The sequence below is a fragment of the Octopus bimaculoides genome, chromosome 6, assembly GCF_001194135.2.
Source record: "Octopus bimaculoides isolate UCB-OBI-ISO-001 chromosome 6, ASM119413v2, whole genome shotgun sequence".
NCBI lineage: Eukaryota > Metazoa > Mollusca > Cephalopoda > Octopoda > Octopodidae > Octopus > Octopus bimaculoides.
In genome coordinates this window covers 36,954,874-36,957,373 of record NC_068986.1, presented here as the reverse complement: position 1 = coordinate 36,957,373, position 2,500 = coordinate 36,954,874, and the positions used below count along the sequence as shown (strand labels likewise).

Below are 2,500 nucleotides of genomic sequence, written 5' to 3'. Positions count from 1 at the left end.
TTTTCTAAATCAAAAGAACCAACTGCCTATTGTTTTTTCTACATTTAAATGCTTAAATATTTTATTATTTTAGAATTTTTAAAATATAAAGATTAAAAAGTACTTTTTACAATGGTTTTTAAGTAATCCATGTAACTAAATTGATTTGGACATCAACTGAAGAGAGGACACATCATTTTATTATATTCTTAATAATCCTAATCTTAATAAAAGAATCATCCAAATTATAATATAAGGCTTGCAGGCAATATTTGTATGTTAACAATAAACCTGCTTTTAAATATTAAAAAAAAAAAATAGAGAGAGAGAAAGAGAGCTGTGGTTGAAGTACCTGTTGAATTGTAGTGTTTGTGTGTGTGTGTGTAATATTTTATTTTATTATTTTATGTTATGTAGCATAACCTGAAACATAATACAAAATACCAAGTTTGCTGGAAATCTTTGAGAAAACGACAACATGACATATCTTTCATCTGTGTTGTTGCTGAACCTCTTGTCTCTCACAAGACTTTATTTTCTATATTTCTTTTTTTTCTTTTTTTTTTTGTTATTTTACAAAGTTTATATTATATTCTTTTGCTTCATTCTACTAGATAACAAATGGTCTAAATGGAGTAGCTGGACAAACTGCAGCTCCAAATGTGGCGGAGGTCTTCGGTACCGCAAACGTAACTGTCTTTCTTCTCATCCAGAGGTGTTGGCTTATTGTAAAGGACCCCAAATGGAAGTGATGCATTGCAATACACAGCCGTGTCATGGTAATTTAATCTTCTATGACAGCTTGACAATTCTACAGAGAGAAAGAGAGAGTGAGAGAGAGAGAAAGAGGGGAGTGATGTAATGGTTGCATTGTTCAATTAAATGGAGTTGTGTGAAACGATTGTACTGCATTACCTCTCGATATCCTTGTTGCTTATTTTGATTTATGCTTGTGTATATGCATATATATAAGCATATACACACATATATATATATATATGTATATACTTGGAAATGGATGTGTGGAATTCAATCTTACAGTAATGTAAATAAAATATATACATAGGCATATATACATACATATATGTACATATTGAAATATATATATATATATATATATGCACATATGGGTACAGGACATCACAAAATGTAAACATGTAATACAAAAACATATATATATATATATATGCAAATACATATATATATATATATATATATATGCATTTATATATGCATATATATATGCATATACATATATGCATATATATATGTGCATATAGATATATATATGAATATATGTGTATATATATATATATATATATATAGGTATATATACACACACACATATATACACATACAGCTCAAAAGCATATATTTCTATTTTTTATGAGTAGGTGCATATCTTTGTGTGCATGTATGTGCACATGCCTGTACATGTGTTGGCGTTTGAGGTAATAGCTTTCTTCTTTTTGTGATGAGGCAGCATTTCCGAATAGATATGTAACCTCAAGTGATTGGAATAATCACAAAAGCAGCCGCACCTGTACCATCAAGCAATTCCTAATAGATATCAGTGTTATAGAAGTTTAATTAAAACTTTGGTTTGCAACAGCTTACAACTGTCATGGAGATTTAAAGAATGAGACACAAAATAATAGTAAGAAATAAGAATACTAATGGAACTAGTAAAGAGATCTCAAGCTAAGACATAGGCACGAAAGTAAAGTTGAGTCTTGTTAGGTTATGAAGTAACTTGATATGTTGATATGTATATACATATGAATATGTATACATACATGTGTTTAAGTATGTATATATGCAAATACACACACACACACACACACACACATATGTATGAACACACACACACATTATATATATATATATATATATATATATATATATATATGTGTGTGTGTGTGTGTGTCTAAACACAAAAGTGATTGATGTGTAAGTACATGCATACACACATTCATACACACACATACACAAAAAATGTCAAAAGGTATTTCCTTAGCCTCTCTGTGGTGTACACATTTTCCCCTGGAGAAGATGCTAGCCTGTGACAGGATTACTCACTTTTGACAGCTGAGTAGACTGGAGCATTTTGAAATGAAATGTTTTGCTCAAGAACACAACACATCACCAGCACCAGGAATCAAAACTACAATCTTTCTGTCATGAGTCCAACACCTTAACCACTGAGCCATGTGCCACCACATGTATATACACACATACATACATAGAACTTACTTGGAAAAGGATGCGTGGCGTTCGATCATATAATAATATAAATAACATACATGGGTACAGGACATCAAGAAAAACGTTAAACACAATGAGAAACACAAATATATATATATATGTATACATATATGTATGGGAGAATTTACGAAAAAAACAACAACAGACGAGGACAGGTGGCATAAACAACAAATGGATGTATTAGTTTAACGCTCGGGAATAGAGAAAGTCTTTAATGTTTTGAGCTACGCCCTTCAACAGAAAGAAATAAGGAGAA

The 2,500-nt window shown here is 30.6% G+C and overlaps 1 protein-coding gene across 1 annotated transcript in view; it reads left to right on the top strand.

The window, feature by feature from the left end:
• The window catches only part of LOC106867500 (semaphorin-5A), a 308,833-nt gene extending 307,977 nt beyond the window's left edge, over window positions 1-856 (top strand). Inside the window, exon 21 of the mRNA XM_052968682.1 lies at window positions 594-856. Within this exon, the coding sequence (XP_052824642.1) occupies window positions 594-841 (248 nt within the window). The 3' untranslated portion in view covers window positions 842-856. The remainder of the gene's footprint in view (window positions 1-593) is intronic.
• The last annotated feature ends 1,644 nt before the right edge of the window (window positions 857-2,500 follow it).